General features: G+C 43.4%; 3 protein-coding genes across 4 annotated transcripts; all 3 read right to left on the minus strand.

The window, feature by feature from the left end:
• On the minus strand, positions 1-2,471 carry LOC100115576 (myosin regulatory light chain sqh). Its single transcript, XM_001608224.6, has 3 exons — positions 2,278-2,471; positions 842-1,251; positions 1-761 (listed from the first exon to the last, which is right to left on the minus strand). Exons 1-3 carry the CDS (start codon positions 2,398-2,400, stop codon positions 641-643), a joined length of 654 nt encoding a protein of 217 aa, XP_001608274.2. The 5' UTR covers positions 2,401-2,471; the 3' UTR covers positions 1-640.
• Positions 2,472-4,390: 1,919 nt separating this feature from the next.
• Positions 4,391-19,568, minus strand: LOC100124163 (sushi, von Willebrand factor type A, EGF and pentraxin domain-containing protein 1). Its single transcript, XM_008217605.3, has 23 exons — positions 19,288-19,568; positions 18,962-19,218; positions 12,350-12,467; positions 11,626-11,684; positions 10,535-10,744; positions 10,352-10,447; positions 10,162-10,284; positions 9,797-9,960; positions 9,598-9,724; positions 8,699-8,848; positions 8,440-8,616; positions 8,145-8,324; positions 7,945-8,063; positions 7,444-7,681; positions 7,174-7,353; positions 6,867-7,061; positions 6,548-6,793; positions 6,278-6,457; positions 6,024-6,197; positions 5,762-5,938; positions 5,576-5,684; positions 5,312-5,494; positions 4,391-5,228 (listed from the first exon to the last, which is right to left on the minus strand). Exons 2-23 carry the CDS (start codon positions 19,059-19,061, stop codon positions 5,123-5,125), a joined length of 3,411 nt encoding a protein of 1,136 aa, XP_008215827.1. The 5' UTR covers positions 19,062-19,218; positions 19,288-19,568; the 3' UTR covers positions 4,391-5,122.
• A 972-nt stretch (positions 19,569-20,540) lies between these two features.
• Positions 20,541-24,154, minus strand: LOC100115705. Of its 2 annotated transcripts, none has more exons than XM_031932094.2 (8): positions 23,837-24,154; positions 23,432-23,633; positions 23,127-23,346; positions 22,878-23,037; positions 21,926-22,130; positions 21,395-21,836; positions 20,949-21,322; positions 20,541-20,862 (listed from the first exon to the last, which is right to left on the minus strand). In XM_031932094.2, exons 1-7 carry the CDS (start codon positions 23,854-23,856, stop codon positions 20,949-20,951), a joined length of 1,623 nt encoding a protein of 540 aa, XP_031787954.1. In that variant the 5' UTR covers positions 23,857-24,154; the 3' UTR covers positions 20,541-20,862. The 2 variants fall into 2 exon arrangements, with proteins under 2 accessions (XP_031787954.1, XP_016842915.2); XM_016987426.3 differs by having other exon boundaries at positions 21,036-21,322; positions 23,837-24,150.
• Between the last annotated feature and the right edge of the window lie 15 nt (positions 24,155-24,169).

The raw sequence follows: 24,169 nt of genomic DNA on the forward strand, positions 1-24,169 counted from the left end.
TTTTTAAATATCGAAAAGGTAAATAAAGATTATTATTTCATCCAATTTATGTTACATTTTACAATATATTATTTTAATGTATTAAAATACAAATACCGCTTTTTCGATTAATCAACTGTAAATGTTTGTATGTTCATATTTTACATGCTTTTCCAATCTTTGCAAAATTCAAAGTTACAAAAGCTCTCTGATCGCGATTATAGCTGAGATTTCAAATAAACTCCATTTAGTCTCGTGTTCATAATACTTATGTTTTAACAATTTTCCGAAATACTCGTTTCGCTTTTCAAATAAATATGAATTACGTGTTTGTGGGTGTTTGTCATCTCAGAAGAACTAAAGATTATAACTAAGTAGAAATGCAAAATATTTTCTATGTATAAATCATGTGTAAATGGAAAGGCTTCTCTACTTAAGACTTTTAGGAGATTGCAGTCTCGATACATTGAAGCTTACACTCATTGGATTTAGTCCAGTGCTACTAAAACTTGAACAACATGCTTATGTTATCATTCATTGATGTTTGAGAAAAGTAAATTTAATTTAACTCTTCTTCTTTTGAGTAAGCCATTTCATAGACAAACTGAAAGCACATTTTTAATGCCTGCACTTTCTAAACTACAAAAAATCTTCAATGATTTCACTGCTCATCCTTGTCTTTAGCACCGTGTTTCAAAATCCTTGTGAATTCCAAGTAATCAAACATGGTGTTCTTGATTGGGGCTTCCCGATACATCTCGTCAACGTCGTCATCGGTGAACCTGGGAAAAAGACATTTTTTAGTCACGAAATAATATCTTGAATCTTATCCATTGAGATTCTACTAAGAATTTTTTCTTACCGATCTCCCATGGTGGTGAGCAGTTCTCTGAGGCGCTCCTCATTAATGTGGCCTGTGTTCTCTTCATCAAAGCAGCCAAATGCATTCTTTATCACATCCTCTGGATCTGTGCCTTGTAACCTTTCTCCAAAGAGTGTTAGGAACATAGTAAAGTTGATAGGACCTGGAGCTTCGTTCATCATACCCTCCAAGTACTCATCAGTAGGATTTTTTCCCAAAGAAGCAAGCATGTCATGGAGATCTTCTTTATCGATGAAACCATCATGGTTGTGATCAATCATGTTAAATGCTTCTTTAAATTCTGCAATCTGAGCCTGATCAAACATGGCAAAGACATTGGAAGTAGCACGCTGCGCACGCTTCTTCGTGGTGGCACGGCGACCAGCTGTTTTCCGTGACGACATCTTTATCTAAAATAATATTCAGTAAATTATTATTTAAGTTGTAGCATCATTTGCTGTTATTTTTAGATAAACAATTCTCATAAATGCAATCAGTGCAAAAGATTTTGAGGTCATTGCATCAAATGCCTGCAGTAGGTGGTTAAAAAAGAATTTGACCCTATTTCAAGCTTGAATATCAAAAGTTGCCAAGTTAGATTAATGAGACTTGCCTTTATTTTTGGATAATTAATAAGTGAGATGCTTCCACCTTATGAAGCCTAAGATCCAAAATAGAAGTACATAGCTGTACAGCAATAAATAAGACTGGCAAATTTAAATATTTGGAACCAAAAGAAAGCTTTATAACAGCTGTGACTAATGTTAGAGCTAGTGATGACAGCAAGAAGGCTCAAGTCAGCACTGTGTCGAAGAGAGACTAAACCTCTTATGGAAGCTAGCTGAGTAATCAAGATCGCCAAGCCTTATTTCAGCTCCAATTAGATATTTTTAGCTATTGCGTTTTATTAAGATTTTGTTCAGCAATGTTGCAAAATTATCGTTTTGGAGCATAGCACTTGGAAAATTTTTTTTTTTTTTCAAGTGCAATAGAAATAATGTATTTTTAACATTAGATCATTAGATGTATTAGATGCATTAGACTATTAGAGAAAATATTAGACAATAACCAAATGTAAACAAAGAGAGAAGCAAAGTGGAATGTATGAATCATCCAAGTGAAGTGGCAACGTTACGAAAAATCATGGCCACAGCGAAAGTACGAAAATGTGCCAAAAAAGGCGTAATGATCTCGGTGAAAAGCAGATCACGTACATTCGCGCGCGAAGGAAAAAACGAGTTTCGTCAAAGCAGCTCGGAAATCGAGGCCAGAGAGGATGACTCTTCGCCGCTGTGGCATGCGAGAGATGCGCGACAATGGCCGCCTCCTTACTTTATTTACCAAGGCATATTTTCTGACAAGCGGAGCACAGTGCTTACAGCTGTAAAAGCATTAGAAGAAAGTAACGTAACGCAACGACGAAAATGATAACTTACGGTTATGTGTTTGAAAGACGATGACGGAAGATCGACGAGGTGCGAAAAAAGCGGAGCGAGAGAGGTGTGGCGGTGGAGGTTCGGCACAGTAGAGTTAGCGCATGAGACTGCGTATGACTGCATTCGCGGCTGTCGAGAGGAGCTGCCGAGAGCGAAACGGCCATTCACCACACCCGCGACTTACGCGCGCTCTCGCGGTCGGACTCGCGAACCTGTTGCTCGAACACACACACGCACACACACACACATACACACATATATATGTATATATCCTTGCGTGTACAGGACGGAGTGAAAATAAAACCCGCGAGATCGGTTGGGAGAAGTCGACGACTACAGATCCCTATATTTGGTTTACTCTTTCAACAGCGAAGAGCGCATGAGATACTATTTATTTTATAAATTCAGTATCACGTCAGCCGAATCCTCCTTGTATTTACCATATCTGTTCCACAATAACTATTTTTTATTGCTGAACAATAGTTGTAATTATTGTAGTTTTTCAAAATTGCGAGAAGAGAGAAGATATACATTACCGCATGGGCTAATGTGTTTATATTCATCAAAATAAGGCTAATGGCATTGCTATTAGTATATTAGTTAAACATATAATATTTCTAAGGTTTAACAGATGACTTTTATTTTTTTGAAGTAGAAAGAGCCAATTTGGATCGATCGAAGTGTGACTCGCGCTTGACCATGGCAATTCATTGCCATATTTGGTAATCGGGGTAGGCGCGCGCGCGAACCTACAATAAGCGCGTTATCCTCCTTATTTTGCAATTGCCGCGCACAGTGGACTTGTTTTAAGCCGGTAGAGCAATTGATTGCGAGCAATTCAGTTGTCACTATGATGTAATAATTCTGTAACTATTTGAAACCCGGAGCACTTTCGTAAACTTTGTGGTTTTTTTATTATTCTCATTTTTTTAAATGTTCTTACTTAGAATCGTTTTAAAGGTAAACTTTTCACCGTTTGCCATTTAAATACACGTGATTTAAGTTGCAAACCCGATAAGTGTGAGTTTCGTTTATATTAGAACTCTTTTGAGCCACCTTTTTTACATTACTCATGAAAATTTTAATTTTAGCAATCAGCTTTTTATTGTTTAGATAAGAGTTACTTTACTTGTGCATCTTTTAGAAAGTAGGGTTGAGCTATTTATTCTTTACATAAAAACCAGTTTTGTTCAGAAATTCTTGATTTGCAAGCTTTTTTATGACAATCGAGATTGAAAATGTGGCGAAGGCTTTGCCGCAATTTTCACATTCAAAATAATCAGACTCTTGTTTTCATCAAGATTTTAAGTTTGTTTTGCCAAAGTTTCAACGCTAACGGATTCCGAAAAAACCAGTGGAAGTTTGCACTTATAATGTGCTGGGATCAACTGCAATACCGTAAAAGCTGCCGATTAGATGGTGCACGAATGCTCCGTTCGGTCCTTATGAAGCCCCTGCAATAAAACCTGACGCTGCCCCTGCCGATGCACCCTAGAATGTTATTTTATTGTAGCGTTCTTGATACACGAAACAGAGTTTCGTAAGAAACAATTATAACTGACCATATGTTTCCGACTGTTGACCAGTGTTTCAAGCCTTAACATCTATCTTTTCAAGAATCGTACGGTTCTGAAAGGTTTTTCATTGATGTTTACCGCAAGTCTTATTGGATGTAGACTAACTACAAATAGCAATGTAACAAATGTTAGTCATATCACGATATAATAGCACTCGAACCTGCACTACACCTCGTGCGTGAGTTAATTCACCACGGAGCTACATCTATATATTGGTATCAAAGTGTTTTCTCCGTAGTTGTCTTTCATCAAAATTATGCACTTTTTCGTAGTAAAAGAGAAAGTTACAATTGACTAATTGTTGCTGGACCACGCTACTGTCTCTCCGCCCGTTACCTGATATCCGTCTCAGAGGAGCTTATTTGTTCGTATGTACATAAAACATAATAGGTCAAACACTTGCTGCGGATGTTGCGTAACTACGTTGTTGGCAGCGCGCGTAAGCTAGTACTTTAATACAGAAATTTATATCAATAATTGTTTCTGAATTATTCGCACTATATCATTAGAATAAGAGATTTATAAATTCGACACGCTTTTGTAATGATAGGTACTTGTTATTTTATTATCCATTTTATTACATAATCGCTTTCTATTTTAACAAATAATTTTTCACTTTGCGTGTGTCTATATCTAGGATATAAAGATACATTCTAATTCTACCCATAAGCAAAAACTAAAATGGTTTTGACGCTGGTTTATATATACAAAAATACATTTACAAGGCGCCACATGGCTGTGTAAACTTGGTCTACACATTTTCATGGACGGAACATATTCATCGCGCCCATTACTTCGATTGCTTCCAAAACTATTTACAATATGAACTCACTATTTTTAAGCATCTGACAAAAGTATGTGTAAATGTTAGACAAATATTTATTTCATAATGCATACTTCAATATATTACTAATTCGTATCCGTTTAGAAATGCTATTACATTTGCACATACCTTCGTTACCGAGCTGAAACAATTAACGAAACAAATAGTATAAAATACCTAAGCTCTAGTTTAAAAAAAACAACTAACATAATACTTCATTCTTGGTCTAAAGCTTTCAATAGAAATTTAAAAAATCTGAAATTGAGTATATTGAAGATAAAAATAGATTGTACACGTAATAAAAAAATATGGGGAATCTGTCGTCGGTTGGTGGATAGCCGTAAAACTTATGTACAAAGTTTCGTTTTATCGGCCATCTATAATAGTTGTAAATTACGTTTTGGAACTCTTTGACTATGGTTTTCAATCAGTTCAGCATTGTAAACTATCTGACGGCCACTCCGTTGATAGTGATTCCATTCCTCACCACTGGTTCTGCTTCGTAGTGTCCAGACCTGTTGTAATTTCTTCTTCCCTGGCCTGTGCCGTATCTGTTGGATGCAAAAGAATGATAAGTAAATAAAAGTAGTGCGTAATTACGCAACAAAATTTCTGTTCAATTTTCTGTCTTTACCCGTAAGTACTGCCGCTCATACTGTAGGGATGATCGTATAAACCATCCTCAGGAACATTTTCATACATGGTATTCGGTAGGCCGTCATTCAAAGTCGCGTAAGACATGACGGCTGCGTTTTGATCCTCCTTGCGTTCAGCCGCTTGGACATTTTCGGTGTTCTTTACGGGCGTCGCTTTCCTCCTGAATCATATAAATAACATAGTTTATAGAGTGAAAAATTAATGGTGATTCATATATCAGACGCAAAATGATTGTGCTCACAGTCTGATGTAGACCAAGCCAATGACGATCAAAATAATAATTATGACTCCAGCTGCAATTCCTACACTCGTGCCGATTGCTTGTGGCTCGGCCACTTCGTTAGTTGGTTCTAGAAAAAGAGTGGGAATGGTTACGGCTTTTGAATACTAATAAAAAAAAATTATTTATGTCATTCAAACAATGTACTTTCGCATTTCGGCTCCTCGCCACTCCACATTCCACTATCCAGGCACTTTCTCAAAAAGAGGCCGACTCTCTCGAATGGCGGTATGCAGTGATACTCGACGGTTCCTCCGTAGGTCGTGGACGAATTAACGATGACTCTACCATTCTCTATCGTTGGTGGGTGCTTACAATCCACAGCTGTTGACAACGTTTTTAAAGTACGAAAATTAGAGAGATAAATTAGATGGTTTTTTCATTTTACTCATCATAATATGTTACATACGAAAACAAAATGGAGCAGCACCAGTCCAGGATCCATTTTGTAGACAAATCCTAGTGGCATTGCCTTCCATATAGTATCCTCTGGGGCAGTTGTAATGGGCGACACCCCCAACGCTGTAAGTCGATATTTGAGTGCTTGCCATCCCAAGCTTTTCTGGCTCGTTGCATTTAATCTCTGTAAGCAGAAAATGATGAACCAAACAGACAAGTGTGATTTAAAAAAATGAAGTTGCCGAAAAATCGAATAAAGTATACCTTTGCACACGGGAGTTTCGTTGCTCCAGGTAGCATTATCAAGGCACAGTCTCCGGGCATAGCCATCGAGTTCATAGTTTCCATCACATTCGTAAAGAACCGCAGCTCCGTAATACGTCACGTTCGATGTGAGCGTGTATTGACCGTGCTCTATATCCATTGGTTTGCCACAGTCAACATCTACGAAAGAAATTATTCGCATAGATAAATATTAATTAGCGTTTCATATACAAGGTCTATTGCAAATAATCCATGACGACTTGAACTTACACACACACTGAGGTACGCTGCCGCTCCAAGTTCCGTTCTCCTCGCAGCTGGACAGTGGATTGCCGACGACCTTGTAACCGCGCTCGCATCGATATTTGGCGAGGGCGCCGATTTTGTAGGAGGTCGCGCCAGAGTTAGTGTTGTCCGCGGTTCCCGTCCTTATGAGCGTTCGGCCGTACATGCGATCGTTTCCAGTCAGTGAGAGAATGGCGTGCTTAGCCAGCACAGGCTCTGGACACCTTATTTCTGAAAAAATAAAATTTAATTTTCACTGCAGGCACAGGTCGCTTGTGGAAGTAAGCCTCGATCATTCCCATACCTTCGCATTTCGGAGTGCTATCGCTCCACGCTCCATTGTCCAGGCAGTAACGCCTCGAGGTCCCGACGAGTCTGTAATTTTTCGAACAGCTGTACATGATCTCGCTGCCCAAGAATGTGTGTCGCGTGTCTTGGGTACCGTTGACGTAGTTGACTATGCCGTTCGGAATCGGTAGAACCTTGCCGCAGTCGATATCTGAAGATAAAAAACAGAACGGTTCGTTAACTCGTTATGCTCGCGGACTGTAGCTGTATCTTTCTAGAACAAGTTTAGAGCGCTGTATACACGCGTATCACTTATCACTTACACTCGCAATATGGCAAATCTCCAGTCCACTCTCCGTTATGATCACACGTACGCTTGGGTTCGCCGTGCAGAAGGTATCCCGGATCGCAGTGATACTCGATAGTACTGTGTATGAAGTAATCGTAACTGCCTGTCGTGACATAGCTTCCTTTCGAAACCTCTGGCTCGTCGCAGCTTATCACTGAAATTGATGTAAAAAAACAAAGCTTGTCAACTTCCAGGAATCAACTCGTGCACTTATATTAAAAACAATAATTAGCTCTGAAATTACTGTAGCACTGAGGCTTCTCTCTGTAGCTCCACTTCCCGTCAATGGTGCACTCTTGTCTGGCATCGCCCGAAATTTCAAAGTCCTCGTCGCAGCTGTACTCGATGCGACTGCCGACTGTCGTGGTGCCGTTGATGAGCTTCACCATACCGTGAGATATTTGGGCCGGGGCGCCGCAGTCAACGTAACGACACCGCGGTGTCCTGCCCGACCATTGGCCTCCAATGTCGCACGTCAGGACCTTCAACACGAATTTTTTTAATGACGCGCCTATACCTTTGCCTGCCGCGGCAGCACCTTTCACCCGCCGCTTTGTACACACACACAAACGCGCGGACATAAATGTGTACTTTATTACGAGCTGCCAAGCCAAGCATATTATGCGCACGACCTCAATTATTACAATTGTCTCCACCGCGGAACTTTATCATATTCCAGCCATTCTTTTGAGCTTTTTTCTATTTGCATGATGTGTATAATATTAAATAATTGCGCGCTGCTTACGTTGTCTCCAAACAATACGAAGCCATTCTGACAAGAATAAGTCGCTATGGATCCAGCCCGTTTCCCACTGAATGACACAAGACCCCCGCTGATTTGTGGCGGCTCTGGACACCAGTCGACTGAAAATTCGAAATGTATACATCATTCTCCTGCACTTTGGATAATGAAGGCTATTAAAAATATATGAAGGAGTAACGCACATAGACACTGGGGTTTATGGCCACTCCAGATTCCGCCGTCTCCGCATCTTCTTTTCGCATCTCCGACCAAGGTATAATTTTCGTTACAGGTGTAATCGGCAAAAGCTCCGTGAGTCGTACGATTGTCCACCAACTTGATCATGCCGTTCTCGGGGTCGTCGAGCGGACCGCAATCGACGACTGAAAAACCGAATGGAATATAACTCGATATTCATTATTCATGCTTCAACGAGCGATTTAACAAAGCTAAAATTATGCTGATGCATAAATATGTAAACGTGCATGTGTCACGTACATTTGCAAGTCGGCGGTGTGCCGCTCCAAAATCCACTGGGCTCGCACATTCTGTTCTTCGAACCCAGTAGCATATGGCCATCCGGGCAGAGATACTCGATCGTGGATCCTATTGTGGTTTTCGAACTGACGATCGTCGTGTTCTCCCGCTTCTCCGGGCTCCCACATGTCGAAGGCGCTGTGGAACGAGAACGCGTCGTTAATAAATCAGGTATATTCTGAAGGTTGCGCAAGACTGAAAGTTATAGTCGGACACTCACTGCTTTGACATATCCAGTGAAGATAGTCCAAGTTGCATCCGACGTCGTTCCAAAGCCAGGATCGTCCGCCGTCCAAGACAACGCAGTTCTGTTCGCCGTTGTAGTTGTTCGGCTGGTCCTTGCCCCAGTGGGGCTTTTGAATGACTTCACCTATAGACAACGATTACGACGTTCACTCTTCTACTCGCTATCTGTACTATGTATCTATCTCCGCGGGCGTGCGAGAGATCGTTTGTCTTGCGAAATAGCCTCGCTGTATATAATACTTTTGTGTGTGTGTGTGTGTGCGTGTGTGTGTGTGCGTGTGTGTGTGTGCTCGTTATACAACGAGGCTGGATGTATAATATATACATTCTTCGAGAGATCAATGACTCGGAAAAGTATAGAACGGCCGACACGACACGTGTCGAGGATTGTACCTGTGCCTCGCGCGATAATTGCAGCAGCCGTGCGTATAATTACAATCATGCAAAGCGAGATTTCTTTTCTCCTGTATAATAGAAATTCGAGATCGATGAGTCGTACGCGTAAGCTGTACGTCGAGCAAAGTGCCGGCCCCGTTCTCACCGCTGTCTATCATTACACGCGTGCTGTTACACACTCGCCGTATGTATGTACATCAGATAAGTCTGCGCGAAAATGGAATTGAAAAAGAAAGAGCATCACGTAGCGTGGTTAAGGGAACGAAGCGACGAGGGGCTTCTGAAAAGGACAGCTATTTTTTCCAGCTCGCGAGAGAGAGAGAGAGAGAGAGAGAGAGAGAGAGAGAGAGAGAGAGAGAGAGATAGAGAGAGAGAGAGAGAGCGAGAGAGAGAGAGAGAGATGATGCAGGCACGCGGCGCGTTTTGATTGAAATCCGTATATGTGCGTATAGCGTAATTGCAGCTGTTTGTACAAACCGTCAACCCATTTCCACGTCCTCACGGTAATGAGCGGCTCCTTCTGCGCTCCGATCCACACCAGCTGCGTCTTGAGCTTGCCCTTGCGCCTCTCCAAATTGTTCAGAATGAACGTCGAGGAGATTCCCTATAAGAGAAGTGAAAGATCGTAATATGATTTCTCGAAAGGCTAACTAACTCGGCGCCGATGATGTATTACCTTAAAACCGTGCACCAGGTCGCCGCCTCGGCTCTTGCAGTAGTTCCTCGCCTGCTGGAATGTGTCGCCCTTGTTGGTAACGAATTCGTAGCACGTCGAGTTGAAAGCCGTCAGATCGGCGTCGGCCGGCGTGCCGGCGTTAGCGCACCTATCCACCGAGAACTCTGCAAGACGAAATCGAGCTATATAGTATACACAATAGCCAGGATTATTATACACTTCTATAGTCAGCGCGTGCGCTCCGATCGGCCGCTTGCGCAACGCGCGCAATCAAGCGCCTTTCTCTTTTTCGACATTTTCCGCTACGACACTCTGCGTACTCTCTTCGCTCATGACTGAACTTGAAAATTCCTGGGATAACTCACCGTCCGTCGCGAAAACCTCGACCTCGCAGAGGCTCAGACTGCCCTCGACGCCGACGAGCTGCAGAAAGACGTACTGCCCGATGAGGGCACGAGCGCAGGTGAACGTCTTGGTGGTACCCTCCTCTGCAATGTTCGTCGAATTATTGCTTGTAATGCGCAGGACTCGCAACCGCGAGATTTTTACACTTACCGATCGTTCCCGGAAACCAAGCGCAAAGTGGATTCCTCTGTAGCTCGGCACTGCTGTTGCCCACGCGGATCTCGATATCCTGCAGAGGTTGATGACCTAGAACGGACAGCGAGAGAAAATTATTCCATTAAGAGTTATTCGAGCAAACAGCAATGTAACATTCAAACGGGGGAAAATTCCTACCGCAGCAGCCTCGGGTCGTAACTCTGACGACCTTGACCGAGTAGGGCTTGAGGAGGTCGACCCTCCACCAGGGACTGGGTTCCCGCTGGGTCTCAGTGCACCTCTTGCCGTCGTGCTCAGTGCTGAGGTCACCGTCGTTCCCGTGTCCGGCATCACCTCCTCGAACTGTCGTCGACTGGTTGGCCGGTTTTCTGAAGCCGACGTTCACTCCTGCGCATTCACGGCAAACAATTGAAAATTCACATAGTTTCTGCATACCTTCGACAGCCATTACACGCGTTTCAAACTCTCGCGGGCTTTAAGCATCTCTTTTATCTACGTATTTTACTACGGCTCTACGAATTACGCCTATAAAACGCGACCGGATTGTTGCACCGCGCTTGTTTTTCCCTGCCCGACTTTTAATGTTTAACAGCTTTTTAATCTCCGCGCGAGAGGAATAATGAAATTCTCCGCTCGGGAAATCAGCCGAAAAGAGGCAGAAAATTAGAATATAGCATAAGAGCATAGGATATAAGGCAAGGATGGCCGTCGAAGATCTGGTTACGTAAGCCGTAGCTTGCTGTACACACGCTAATGGGTGTTGGCTTGTCGGACTGGCCCCTTTTTCGCATTCTCCGCTCGTTCTCTTCGGCCGATTTCCTCGGCTCGCGTTTTTCTCTATATAGGTACCACGCCGCGATGTGTACAAGAAGTCTGCGCGCGGAGAGCCTATAGTAGATGGGGGCCACATTACGAATTCTCGATCGTGCGCAATTCGCTCGACGAGCGTTCGCCCGTGTGAACGGAGAAAGGATTTCCCATCGGCGCGTTTATAATGTTCACAGCGCCAGCGAGTTGGGATACATACAGGTATATATACACACGCGCGTCCGTATGTATAACGAAACGGGTCAACGCACTCGTCTCCAGAAGTACGTACATACATCAAGCGAATAATTCATTTTTCAGACGCTATGAGATCTACGATCGTTTGCGCGCATCGTCGGCAGGATAAAGCCTTTCCGTTTCTTCATCGCGACGCGCGAGCGCTATCTTTTCGTTTATTTGTTTTGGCTTCCGCAAAGCTATTTATTTCTTCGGATGCTTACCGCAGAAAGGCAGCTCTCCTTGCCATTTTCCTTTGTTCCCGCAGCTCAGGGTATTTGCGCTGAAATGGAAGAAGAAAAAAAATTCATTATGTACAGCGCGAGACCCCGCATAGCTTTTTCTTATCGCTCGTATAACTCTCTCGCACGTACTAGAAACCCGACTAGATAATCGATAATTTTTTTCCCGATTCTTCGAACGTGGATCGGAAGTCGTTATTAACTGAAAATAACCTGCCAAGAGGAAAGTTGCCGGCCGCACGATGGTGAAAAATAAAAGCGAAACGCGATGTCGCTCGCGCGTAGAGAAAGCGATGCGGACACCCGCGCGCATCGGTAATAGGTTCCACTCGGTTGACAAAGCGATTGTCATTACAATAATACAGCGTTCCCCGATGCCGACAGAGGCTTTTACAACCGCGTTTAACGATAATTAAATATTCGTTCGAAAAGTATATACAATAATACAACAACAATGAAACTTGCAGGTATAACGTTAGCTCGAGACCCCGTAAATCCGGTAGGATTTTACTATCTGAAATCGTGTGCGCCTCTCGCGGGATGAAAAGAGAGAAGAGAAGGAAAAGTCTCTTCTCTCTTCGAAGTCCCGTTGGCGGCACTTTCCCATAGACATAATTGCGCGCGAGCTGCGCGCTCAGCGCGTAATTAAACGCGCGGCTTTAAGCGAGAGAGAGACGAAAAAGTATACATGCCGTGAGAGACTTACCCGAATAGTTCATAGCCCACGTCGCAGGTGTAGACCGCCGTAGTGTCGACCTTGAGCGACTCGTCCGACAAAGAGATCCTCGCATTCATTGGCACCGCTGGATGACCGCATCTTGGCTCTGAGAACGAAGACACGTATTTATTCATTAGTGCATACGTGAATATGCACATCCGATCTAATTTACAGGGGCAGCTTTCTAAGGCGCGCGCGAGATCCTAATCCGTGAAAAAAGGACTTCCTAAAGCGCGCATCTATAACCCAGATTATACGCGCACCAGTGTCCTGCATATGTGCGTACATACGCATATTAGCATTGACATTGCTCGCATCTGGTGCGGCCGAATAGCGGATGTCCGTCTGGGCACTTGCTGCTCAGTCATGCGCGTAATGTCCTCTCTCTCTCTCTCTCTCACTCTCTCTCTCTCTCTCTCTCTCTCTCTCTCTCTCCTTCTATCCTAATGCACTTAATTCGTTCCCGGCGCGGTAGCCTTTCATTTCGCGCTTTTTTCGCACTTCACTTCGCCGATTCCTAGTCGAGCGACAACTTTTCTGGGTTTCTCAACAACTGTATACTGTGTATACACACCGCCCGAGGAGCAATACACTGAATAACAAGCGTTTTATTATATGTGTAACGATTAACCGTAACTTTCTCTTTTCGGAGTAGAGCCGTAAGTGCAGACAATAATCGGTTGAACTTTTTTTTTCGTTCCATGCGTATGCAGATAGTTCGCAAGAGTGTGTGTTGCGGCGTCTGTGCGTCAATTTCGCCTTGGACGGGATCCCACGTGAACCTGCATTGTTTGGATTCTTCGTGTCGCTTTTCCATTATTTCGCGCGAACGTTTCGAAGTAGGTATAGAGTCGTTGTTCGCTGTTGGTTCTAAATAACAGCGGGTAATTCGACCTATTTTGGATGTTTGTATAAAAAAAAAATTAAATTATGACTATGACTCTCGTATCTATTCTTCTGCGCCTGAGTCATACAGAATTCTAAGCGAATCTCGATAAGCGAACCACGCAGGTGATTTACGTTATTTTTTTCTCTTTCTTATACCTGATTGATGGTACTTTGTGTACAGCGTGTTCACTCTTTGTGTTCAACGTATCCTAATGATAAAAACTCAGCGAGAGATAGTTCTCGGTACAGCGGAGGCGAGTCGTGTATAATGGAAATATCTTCGCGTTTACGCAAAGCACGCGAAAGCCTCGTCGCTTCTTACAATCCAGCAGTCAATATGTATAACTAGCATGCAGATCCGGAGAAATTGATTTACGCGGCTGGTAATTATCCCAAGCCTATGCTGAGTATCCCGATAAATGAAGCATGATGCATACTCCCGCGGTGTATTATTAATTATAGACTCCAGCTTAGCAAACATAATACACGCGATCCACATATAGAGAGAAGAGAGCGCCGTGTCTCGGCGATAAAGATCTCTCGCGCGTGCGCGCGAGCCACTTCCGTCCGTGTATATAAGCGCTGCACCAAGGCCGAACTCGAAAGTATTACCTTGATTTAGCTCTCCTCGCGATGCACACACGATAAATTAGCGAATCTCGGCGCGCGCATCTCAGAGAAAGCGCTCCAGTATACAGCGCGCGATTTTCGGTTTATTCTTCTTTTCGCACGCCGCATCTACGACGCGATACTCGATACGCGAGACTTATACGTACATCCTTCCGCTGCGAAGCTCCTCACGTACGGTGACATTTCACTTTCGTTAATGAATAATAGTGTGTGAGTGTATATATATCCCGAGGACACATGGCCTGCGCGACTTTCTCCACGGCGGTTTGGCTTCCTCGCCGCCGCGCATCGGTTGCAGGTGAATAGACTGTGTATAGAGTCGCGCGGCCGCAGCGAGGAATAAGGAAACTCTCGGCGAGTCCGACGACAAAAAGCGCGCGCATTCCATTAGTGTATTATTATATAATAATAATAACCGCGGATTGAAGCTCTCTGCTGGCTTGATTGAACTTTGGATCCTTCCCGTAATAAAAGACTTTCCCTGATGCCAGCCGTAGTGTAATGACAGCGTCACAATCACTGCGCGCACGAGATTGCAGTATTACCGGTGAAAAACGACGAGACCGAAAATTTTCTCCTATTATATATCGCTCGTTTAAACCGTACACCGCTGTGTAGACTAGCGGACGAAGCTGTGGAATTTTTCAGGCGAAACGTATACACACACGCGCGCGCGCGCGTGCGAGATAAAAGGAGAAAATGGTAAAAAAGAAGAGGAACTGGTCGATGACTCGCGGCTGACTTCTTCTTCTTCTATAAGCCGGTATCTCAGCTTCGTCGCCGCCGTCGTCGAGGGGTCTGGGTCACTCGGCTACATAGCATCAAAGCCGAAATAACGGGTTTCTCTCTCTCGCTCGCTCGCTTGTGCGCGCGCGCTCCGAATTGAAAATGTACCGGTGCTACTCTCGAACGATCGCCGCCGATCTCCTCTCGCTCGCGCGCGCGCACGTATGCGGCACTGTGTGCACACGAGAGACAAGCTGGTCCGATCTAATATGCGCGCGTGTGACGTGTAGACGTATAATAATACACGAGCCTTTCTCTGCGACTTATTATGTTACACGCACTGAGCTGACCGGCTGAGCGAGCTTTCGCAACGGCCGCTTAAAATCTGAGACGCGATTTTTTTTTAGGTCTGCGTATGGACGTTGCATCTATGCGGAGATCTATGCAGATGACGATGCTCGGCGAGCATATACGAGCTTCTCCCGGAAGGTATGGATACGTATATAGAAAGTAGGCGCGGTTGTCGGGAGATCGAGGTCGATCTCGTTGATAGCGACGTGTGTACAGGTGAAAATATATCATATTCGACCAGCAAGTGTATACTGCTACCGCGCCGCGAGTTAGTTGTGTATTCGCACGAGGGTCTTCCGATCGATCGCAAGGCCCGCTCGGTGAAAAAAAAAGCGCCGCAGGTATACGTATCCTTGCCCAATCCATTGTTCGGCGGCTCATGTGTGCGCTCGGCGTTTGGAGCAGCTCTAGCGCGTCCTTGTTACGCAACGAGATGCGGAGCCTATACAGTATATAGCGTGCGTGTGTACGTATAGCTTGCCTTTATACACACTTGCGAAATTTGCCTGTATACACGCCGAGCGCACTTGCCACCTGTCGTAATTGCAGTTTAGCTCGCGCGCGCGCGCGAGCGTTCCCGTATAGCGCCGAGTGCCCCTGGTTGAAAATTAACGGTTGAAATTCGTTAAAAAGTTAAGTTTAATTGGCCAATTTTATCAAATTTTAATGTAAAAAAATTAATTAAAATATTGCTAATATTTTAGTGATGCGTATCTATAATACCACATCAGTATTATTATTAAGTTAAAAATTGTTTTTCCCTTTTTTTGGCATTAAAACGTATATATGCCTTATTACGAATAGTTGGATTTTTTACAATTGTAATGTATTGTTCTACAATTTTTGGATTGTAACAGTCATTTGACAAATTTCAAGCAAAAGTTTCGTTTTATCATGAGTTAATGCGTCATATCTATGCATTTATAACGGTTAAACGCTTATTTAGTTAAATCGTTAACCACAACTTAGCTAAGTGTCTTAAAACTTAGCTTATTAACCGTTAACATTTCTACCAGGGCGTTGTATATAGATATGTGCAGTGCACGTACCCCGCATGAATATACGAGTCGCTTTTTGCCCGGTTCACCTTCGAGTGTGTCTAGCTTATTACCGAGATGCTCGGTGTGTAGCTACCGGGATAACCGTCGGCTTTCATCACTCGTTTTATGCGGATACCTACGTGTTATGATACGTTGACACGGTTTACTTATGGAAAATCGCTGCACGCGCGCGGATTTTCCTTCGATGACACCTGCTCGCCCGACTGCAATCTGTCGTAATCCCGTAAAAAATACGACGCGAAGAGATAATAAAATATATATTGTTGCTGACTATATGCGTAATTGCCCGGCATTTTATACGCGTGTGTTATACATGGGCCAAGCATAACGTGCAGCGGTGTGAAAAGTCGCGAATGCACTTATCCCTACGTCTGATGCATGCTAATGAATACGAGACGCTAAGGAAATGTGCTATCCGATCATTGCGACTCGCTTATAGGTACCTGTATGGACTATACGCATGGAAGACAACATTGCGCGCTTGCACAGAGCCCGCTCTCGTTCTCACGATACAAGATATCGACAGATCGCGCTCGCTCGCTCACACATAACTACATGTCGCTGTACAGCTCGTATACAATATATTATATTTATCTATAGGATCGTCGTAGTCCTAGAGCACACAAAGGGTTTTTCCGGAAAAACAGCGTAGCTGCTCTTTGCAGAGAAAGCCTATATACTGTTCTACGCGCTGTGTGTATAGAGATATATAAGAAGTATAATACAGCTGCAAGGATTGCGGAAGAAAAGGCTGCGGTGCAGTATCAGTAGCGGTGTATTGTCGAGTGCAGCACAGCTGTCATCAGTCGGCGGAGCAAGAAGCGACGTTTTCTTTCTCTCCCGACGACGACGACGACGACGACAAAACACGCGGTCAGCTATACGGAGCGCTTGCGAAATCGAAGCAGTATAGAGTGTACTTACACATCGCGTAATACCAGCGACAGGGAGAGGGACGAAATTTCGGTTATTTTATGCATCGCGCAGATAATCGTATAATCGTGTGCGCCAATCAGATCGACGATTTCGCGGCGGTAGTAAAACGTTTGTTTTTACGCTCGCTTCGAAATTAGACTAATTTTAGTTATCTCCCGAACTTTCGCTTCTGCAGTCGCTCGCTCGCGTCCGCTTATTATTTATTACGTCGCAATATACACGCAACGCTGCAGTGCAGCTGCATCTCGCGACCGAATTCGAATAGCTTTTCGCGCGTAGGTATTGCAGTGACCGAATTGCGAGAGGTCAGAAGTTCAGGCCGAATCGAAAACCCATATACAATGGCTATTAGATAGTTCTGTATCGCTCGAATATATGTGTGGTACGTATACAGATAAGCAGCGTGCGAAAGAGAGCAGAAGAGAACCAGCGCTGCATGTTGACACACCTTATGCATACACTTATATATAGGTACCTAGTGCCGACTCGCAATTAGACACAGGTTCACGCAGGACAGAAAACCAATGCAGTGCAGCGCGCGCAGCTGTTCAACGCGGATTATGTATATACGTACTTCCCTTCTAATTACAATGTACGACTATATTGCGCGCATTCTCTTTCTGCGCTATCGACGCGTATCGAGAGTCGTCTGGATAATGTATATAACTTTCCGTGACGTAAGCGCTGTATACCAATTACTTCTCTCGAGTACTGCTCTGGTTTTGACAAATCGCTCGATTTGAATTTCCCGCCTAAAGCGCTCACCACGGAAAACGTTCGCGCGAGCTGAAAAATCACCCGATGCATCATCCCTGCATGCTCCAACATGTATCGAACATAAAAATCATAACTCCGCTTATGTAAACGCACTACACACACACACACGCGCGCGCGAGCTTGATAGGTATCCTTTTCTATGTTTATATCTCGTTATACACGCGCGCGCGGTCTTATAACTTTAGAAACGGCGTTTCTTTTTCCGCGAGTGTGTGCGAACGAAACGCGCTGATGGAATAGAGAATAATCAACGAACGCTACTGTATATAATATATAAGTTGAACGTGGAGAAAGTTGGCGCCGTTTAAAAAATAGAAATGACGTGAACTTGGCCAAAAACCAGTTTTTGCAAGCGCGCTGGTTATATTGAGAAACCGAAAGCCAGCAGCGAGAGAAACATTGGCCGGCCGCAGTCCAATTCGTATGCGTGTCTATAATGCCATAAATATGGGTCACAGCATATACTGCACACACGCAGAGAGGGCCCGCCGCCGGTGTGTTTTACATTAGGACAGGTGGAGTCGAGCATCGGATTCGGCTCCCCTACATCCTGTGTGTACCTTTTACACTGCACACAATGGAGAGAAAGGGGCTCGCTTCGTGCCTGTGCATGTGTACGTTTTCCCTGCTCCGCCTCGATCGTCGCGTGGGTACTTATAGGTGTATATACACTTAGGAGCAAAAAAAATTCGATTACGCGAATCCGAGCCGTAATAAAAAGCGGCGTAATCCAGAAACCGGCTCGCTCTATACCGGAGAGTCGAAAAATAAACGGAGGCGAGAAAAAACGAGAAAGTACAATCGCTCGCGGGACAGCAGACGCTGACCTCGAGCAGAAAACTTATACCCGCGCGCGCGCGAGGGACAAGAGAGTCTATACTCCTCGCGCGAGTAGGCGGAACCAGATCGTTTTTGTTTCGTTTATTCCTCGACCTCGCAGCGGCACTCTTCCAGTGCCGAAAAACACATCGCGAAAGTTCTCCGCAGAACGAATAAAAAAATGGCACATAATCGCTCGCTGTAGCGTGCGATGCTAAGGGCGATACGACGAATTAGCCGCGTGCAATTTTCTCCGCGAGAGACTATCTTTTACGACTCTTTTTCTCCCATGACTACAGCTGCGCGTAATAAAGACTCGAGTCGCGGGTATAAGATCCGAAGAAGCATAAATCGTAATAGCGAGTGAAGGTTTATGGTGCAGAGGTAAGGAGATATCTATCGTAATACTGACCAGTGGCGCTTGCAGCACTGAGGATCAGCAGCAGCAGCAGCAACAGCGGAGGAAGTAACTGAGGCATTCTTCGGTGCGGGGTAAGCTTACGAAGAAGCATCAGCACCCAGTGAGCAGTGTCACATCGACGGGGATGCTCTCAGCACTGTTCTTCAGTCCAGCAGCAGCAACCGCGTGTGTCCCGGCCAAGAGTCCCATTGACCGATGGCCCAGAGAACTTTCACGCGTGTATCGCTATTATATTTCCTCTTCGCTTTCTATAATGTTAACGAGATGCGATGCACACTGGCGCAGTAGTCTCGATGAGAACGACGAACTTCACTTACAGGTATATACGAGTGTGGGTTACTCGCAGCGCAGAAGCAACTGGTGTCCGGAGACGAGAACTCGCTGAGCATCGAACTCACCGAGCGACATGTCCTACACGCTACCGATTCGTCGTCGCGAGCGCCAACTGCAGACTAACTCGATCACGGCAGGAGAAAAGGCCGTTCGCCTCGTGGCATCGCGATATCGTGGCGGCAGCGGCGGCGGCACGAAAGAGCGAGTGTACACCGCGAGCGAGAGAGCTCCGTTCCCTTCACTGGCCGAGCACCGAGTGTGTGTGTACGTGCGCGCGCTACGCTCTCTCTCTCTCTCTCTCTCTCTCTCTCTCTCTCTCTCTCTCTCTCTCTCTCTCTCTCTGCCCCCGCGATTATTAAGGTCGAGCGCTGCGGCTCCCCATATGTCTCCATCTCGATTCTCTCGGAGAACGAGCGATTTTCAAGTTTGCGGCTGCTTATTCTTTCGCGCAAACGATATCCGATGTGGTCGTCACAGCGCTAGCAGAGAAGCTCGCGGAGCTTCGGGCGAAAAAGTTACTCGCTCGTGCGGTCAGTGGCTGCACACACTCTCTCGAGTTACCGTTAACATTCCCTGCAGCTCTCTCAAGTGTCTCGGAACTACGCGCGCGAGACTTTCCGTGTAACCGCGGCTGTTTACTTTGCACTTCTTGCTTAGATTTCTGTCGATTTGAGACGATTCGCCTCTTGCGAGTCTTTTAGAGCTTGTTCCAGGAATTTCGAAAACGTGGTCGTTTGAAGAACTGCGCGAGAAAGGACAACATCAAAAAGGAAACCGCGTTACCAACTGTCGATAGGCGTGCGGACGACATTCCCCGTTCCATGGCGCCCCCTGGCGAGGCTCCAGAACTGCACCGCCCGGATTCGAAGCAGCAGCAACTAGGGCGCAATCGCGAAAGCAGCCCGCTTTTAATGATCGCTCGCTTGCGAGCTTTCAATGAACCTGTGTGTGCGCGCGCGGAGAAAAACACACGAGCGTGCAGCGAACCTGGGGCCTTATTGTGTAAGCGTGTCGGTCGGGTGTCTCGCTAGCAGTGAGTCGCAGCGCAGTGACACGCTTGATGAGCGACACACTGGCAGCGTATATGCGATTGAAGGTGGTACGCATGCGCTAACGCGGGGCGCATGTTTTTGATTTTGATTGAAGTGGGCTAAATAAATTTTGCACTTCGTGATGCCGGCAGTTATTACTGCATATTTCAGGAGATTACAATGTTAAATGAAATTTATTCTTTAAGTCAAGTCAATTCACTCTTTATTGATTTTTTTTACAAAACTTACAAAAAGTACAAAAATAGGTAGTTTTATAAATGTAATTATAAAGTATTATTAGAAAACGTAATACAAAAATGCGAAAATGTAGGTTACAATAAAACTATTAAAGTGAGGCTATGGCAACTCAGCAATATCAAAAGTATTAATTATTATTCTGCACAATGGGCACTCAAGCTCCTTATCGACCCACTCGTAAATGCATTCATAGCAGAACACATGGGCACATCTTGGTATGATGGCTGGTCTGGTCAATACATCCAGGCATATCGGGCATTTCTCTTGAATCTGCAAAAAGAAAACAAATCAATATTACATTATTAATACAAATAATTACTTTATCTTGTTACATAGTATTATTTTAATAAATTTACTTAATAAAAATCATTATCTAAAGTTTCATAGATGAAACCATCATCATCACCATGATCTTCTAAAAAAGATTCAACTGTTCCACTTGCCGTATATTCAGTTTCTTCAGTTTCCTCTTCGACTACAGGAGCATTTCTAGGAGACGAAGGTTGTGGGTTATCCGGAAGTGGCACTTCATCTTCATCATCTTGTGCTGCATCATTAACCAAATCATTGGTTTGTATTTTCAAGAGCAGTTCATTCTGCTTCGCAAAGCAATTTTGCAAAAGCACATTCTGCTGCTCGAAACAGGATATAAACTGTGCTGCTAATACATCAACCAACTCCTTTATTTTTGAGTCAAAAGCTTTGATAAAAGCACTACTTTTTTCAGCTGCTGCAAAAGCATATTTTAGATTAGATTATACAGTAAGACTTATCATAAATAATTTAAATAATTTATATTTACCAGCTGTTGTGCCTGCAGTTGAATTAGAACACATGTTAGAGCTGGAAGTTGTGGTAGCAGTTGTGGTTCCAGCGTTATTTGTACTCCAAGGTGATGACGGTTGAGCTGCAGTTGGCAAAGCTGCAGTTGGCAAATGTCGATTGACGTAACTTGTAGCACTTCTGTATCCACTGCTGGTTGATGGCCCATCTTCGTCTCCAAATCCTGCAGGATTGCCTTCCATCCTTGCTCTCTTGAGCGCTGAAGAAGAAGAAAGTCTTCGACTGACAACAGCATTATTTTGCTGTACTTGAGTGCGTCTCGCTGAGAAAGATTTTACTTGCTCTGCTCTTGTCACAATTTGTATCGCCTTCATGTGGTGATCTGGCAATGGATTTTGCCGTATATTCTGTTCAACCAAATAAACATTCTGCTTTGCTGACAGTATGAGATCGCACCAAGTCTGGAACAAAAAATTATAAATAACGTAATAATCAATGAGCACATACATGATTATATTTATTATAATAATAACATGGTTTTTATAATAACCTTTCTCCATGACTTTCCATTTTTTTGAACGCCGTCTTCGTCTGCTTTATTAGCAAAAAGTGCCACAACCTCCCAGGTAGCGTGGTTCGTATCATCGCCAGGATGATCCAAGACGATCTCCAGGTGCCGCTCGATCACGTCTACGAGAGCTAGCATTTGTGAGAGGCTGGGTTTTTGGATGGGTTGCTTCCCCTTTCCCTTTTTCCTGAAAGAAATCAAGCGATTTTCATTAAACGAGGTTGGCGTAAAGTAAAAATGGCGGGTTAAGAAATAAGTATAAATATAAGTAATTAATAATATAAAGTAATAAATATAAGTAAACTTAAGTAATATTCGTATAACATTACTTTGATTCAGATGGATTGAATTCCATGATGTCCTGTAATTGTGACAGCAATGCGCTTACTTACTCACGGAAGAGGAAAGCAAGACTGACGCTATCTCCTTAATGACAAACAATGTATAACATTTGTTCGCGCGGGAATTAGGAGACTTCCGGTGTTTTATGTTGCAATTATGGGATTAATCAGAATATCTTGTGGAAACCGCGTAATTAGTCGTTTTTTTTAATAATAACAATTGAACACATGTTTATTTTTCATTAATTATTAGGAATATTAATTGTTAAAAATTAATTAGAAAACCGTGAAATTCGATTTCCGTCGAGTGCAGCGCTTTACGGTCAAAATGTGCAACATTTCAAAAAAATTATTTTTCAAGCCATACAACAACGAGACAAGGAACTCAGAAATTTATATATAATAATAGTAATAAATAATTAAACGCGTTAAACTATAGAAGCAAGGAAATAAGTAAGTACGAATTTATAAATTAAGAATTGAAGAGTTTAAAATTTTTTCACACCAAAATCTACACCATTACATATTGATAATCATAGTTTTACTTTTTTTTTATATTATGACGTAATTTAAATAATTTGAATTATAGTTACCTTTGCATTGCAAGAAAAATAGATGAACAACGATTTTCATCAAAAATCTTCATGAAATATTCCATGTGCTTTGGAATTTCTTGAAAAATTGGAGAAACTCGAAAGCAAACTGAATGAAAGTCTTCAAGCCAATCAAGCTCATCATCACATGTACGTGGACCTGAAATTTAAGAAATCAGTATCATTGGAGTACATACTGATATACTAGGAATCAATAGGTTTCTATTAAAACTGTACCAGATTACTTACATGTAGGTGCTTCTTGAGATGTCTTCCGTACCCACGTACACTTAGAGAACCCTAGCTCTCGTCCAATATTAACACCACTTCCATATTTACCAAAAATGCCTGAAATCCTTTCATTGTTTGAACTTAAGACAATAGTTTGCTCATCATGGCCAGTCTTATTCCATGCTCTATTGAATTGCGTCTTTTGAGATTTGGCTGATAGTCGCATTCGAGTCCATTTCTATAATTGAATTAAAAAATGATTAATACATTAACATTGTAATAAAAAAGTATGCGTGTAGTAAATACAACATTTTAATACAAACCTCCTGCCATCCCTTGACGTCAGTTATGCAAGGTCCCATTCCATTCAATGTTGTACATAATTCCATCCACATCTTTCTGTACTTAACCTGACCTTGAGATCCAAGCTTAGGAATTTGTCCCCTTGCAAACAACGTGTGCTGTTCCATATAGGTGATCAAGGTCTCCATTTGTATATTGGACATTCGATTCCATACACGTGTTCTGCAATAGACAAATTTTATTAGATATTATAAGAAAGTTGTAAATAATATCTGTAAAAAAGATTGTTAATTTAACAAGCTGCACACATCTATGTAAAAATGCAATGAGATCAAAATAGTTTTTACAAAACTTCTAGCTGATCTCGATACGTGCTTCAATTTTTATATAGCTACATATTTCCCTATTGATAGAAATCAATTTACCTTCCTGGACGTGGTGCCATTGTTCTACGCTGCAGAAAATTCTTGTACTCGTACAAGTTTCACAAACTACGCAAAAATCACGCGATCACAGACAGAGAACATTGTGAACAACTTGTTATTTCGTTCTGAATATCCAACGACTACAGTACGGAGCCCGAGTTCACTAAGAAACCTATTAAGTACACAGCACGATTTTAAAAACGAATTTCGGAGCGATTTCGGAGACTTATTTCGGAGCAGTTAGAGCAGATGGCCAAGATGGCTTCTGTATAGGTACGCATCCAGGCTTCTCCTCCTTCGTCTGCTGTACATACCCCACCCCTCCTCTTGCCC

The sequence above is a fragment of the Nasonia vitripennis genome, chromosome 5 (assembly GCF_009193385.2).
Source record: "Nasonia vitripennis strain AsymCx chromosome 5, Nvit_psr_1.1, whole genome shotgun sequence".
In the NCBI taxonomy this organism is placed as follows: domain Eukaryota; kingdom Metazoa; phylum Arthropoda; class Insecta; order Hymenoptera; family Pteromalidae; genus Nasonia; species Nasonia vitripennis.

What these genes read in the sequence shown, in the direction of transcription:
- LOC100115576 (XM_001608224.6), bottom strand. Translation starts at nt 2,400, where the DNA reads ATGCAGTCATACGCAGTCTCATGCGCTAACTCTACTGTGCCGAACCTC. An exon ending in CGTCTTTCAAACACATAACC is followed by an intron (nt 1,252 to 2,277) that starts GTAAGTTATCAT and finishes ATATTATTTTAG; the next exon opens with ATAAAGATGTCGTCACGGAA. An exon ending in CTCACCACCATGGGAGATCG is followed by an intron (nt 762 to 841) that starts GTAAGAAAAAAT and finishes TCTTTTTCCCAG; the next exon opens with GTTCACCGATGACGACGTTG.
- LOC100124163 (XM_008217605.3), bottom strand. Translation starts at nt 19,061, where the DNA reads ATGCTTCTTCGTAAGCTTACCCCGCACCGAAGAATGCCTCAGTTACTT. An exon ending in CAGTGCTGCAAGCGCCACTG is followed by an intron (nt 12,468 to 18,961) that starts GTCAGTATTACG and finishes CTTCGTTCTCAG; the next exon opens with AGCCAAGATGCGGTCATCCA. An exon ending in GTGGGCTATGAACTATTCGG is followed by an intron (nt 11,685 to 12,349) that starts GTAAGTCTCTCA and finishes CTTCCATTTCAG; the next exon opens with CGCAAATACCCTGAGCTGCG.
- LOC100115705 (XM_016987426.3), bottom strand. Translation starts at nt 23,856, where the DNA reads ATGGCACCACGTCCAGGAAG. An exon ending in ATGGCACCACGTCCAGGAAG is followed by an intron (nt 23,634 to 23,836) that starts GTAAATTGATTT and finishes TGTCTATTGCAG; the next exon opens with AACACGTGTATGGAATCGAA. An exon ending in ATCTCAAGAAGCACCTACAT is followed by an intron (nt 23,038 to 23,126) that starts GTAAGTAATCTG and finishes CTTAAATTTCAG; the next exon opens with GTCCACGTACATGTGATGAT.